Below are 1,090 nucleotides of genomic sequence, written 5' to 3'. Positions count from 1 at the left end.
CTCTGACGGGAATCTTACCCCATGACAATGTGTTGGAGAGCATGTTCCTCGTGCTAGTCTCAGTGCTGGCCGCCTATATAATTGGCAAACTAGCAGTGCGTTGTTTACCCTTTATCGTAGCGATCATTGGTGCTTGGGCTGGCTGTTTGCTATGCTGGGTGTAGGCGTACGACATAGCAGTCTGCCATCGTGATTCCTGGTCTCAGGATATTCGACGCTATCATGTCTCGTATGGCATCCGAGAGTGGTTATGGTGGAGGGGGTGGTGGAGGGCCAATGGAGCAGCATGAGAACATGGGCTTCAACCCTATGGATCCAGATGACGAGGAGACAATAGCATGGCTCATGGGCCCGAGGAGTGTCGATATCCTCAAACATGGTGGTGGTGCACAGCACTCCCTCTACACGGCAAGTGGAGGAGGGGGCATAGCACGGTTTATACTGTACATAGGTATGGCTGTACTATCCTTCATATTTGGTAAGCCTTATTGTTGGTGATGCCTTCCGTGTAATTATCATCTTGTTGTAGCTCTACTATCTCTCGAATCGATGGCTCCCTTCATAATAATGGCGACCGCATTGGTGGGGGCAGCTCTGATAGTCCAAGGCATCGTGAGCACCGTCTTTGCGTTTGGAGGAGTGTCACCATCACATACTTTATTAGACCTCATCATTGACTCACCATCGGGTAGGTGGGATACCATACCAACAACTCCACTGTGGTACCTTTTCAGAGTGGTCAGATTGGTTCATACTCTTACTCTTGCTAGTCATATTTGCTTGGGGTGTGGCTGTACAGTCTAAGGACTACGAGAAGGTTATCATCACCACGATGTGCTTCACGTTAAATGAGGACGATCATATTATCTCAGGTTCTTTATAGAAGTAACAATCTCATAGCCTCTCCCCGACACACTATAGAGGAGCAGATAACCTCCCCAGTGCCTCAGCATCGAGCCCCCATCACACCAGTGGCAACAGCAGCAACAAGCAGTGCTGGTGGTGGTGCTGTATATCACAGACTGGATGACGGTGGTTGAGAACTTACTACTGAGTGGCTTGTTTCGACACTTAGCGTCGTCTTTGTTCT

The 1,090-nt window shown here is 49.2% G+C and overlaps 1 protein-coding gene across 1 annotated transcript; it reads left to right on the top strand.

The window, feature by feature from the left end:
• Positions 1-206: 206 nt before the first annotated feature.
• On the top strand, positions 207-883 carry Pmar_PMAR006519 (hypothetical protein; the record flags this gene model as incomplete). Its single annotated transcript, XM_002780062.1, has 3 exons — positions 207-478; positions 665-688; positions 771-883. Coding segments are annotated over 3 exons (409 nt in total), but the record flags the coding sequence as incomplete, so codon positions are not given.
• Positions 884-1,090: the final 207 nt, after the last annotated feature.

Source organism: Perkinsus marinus (assembly GCF_000006405.1).
Source record: "Perkinsus marinus ATCC 50983 genomic scaffold scf_1104296944638, whole genome shotgun sequence".
Classification (NCBI taxonomy): Eukaryota; Perkinsozoa; order Perkinsida; family Perkinsidae; genus Perkinsus; species Perkinsus marinus.
The sequence above is the reverse complement of the archived record's forward strand: the minus strand, read 5'-3'. Positions and strand labels throughout refer to the sequence as shown.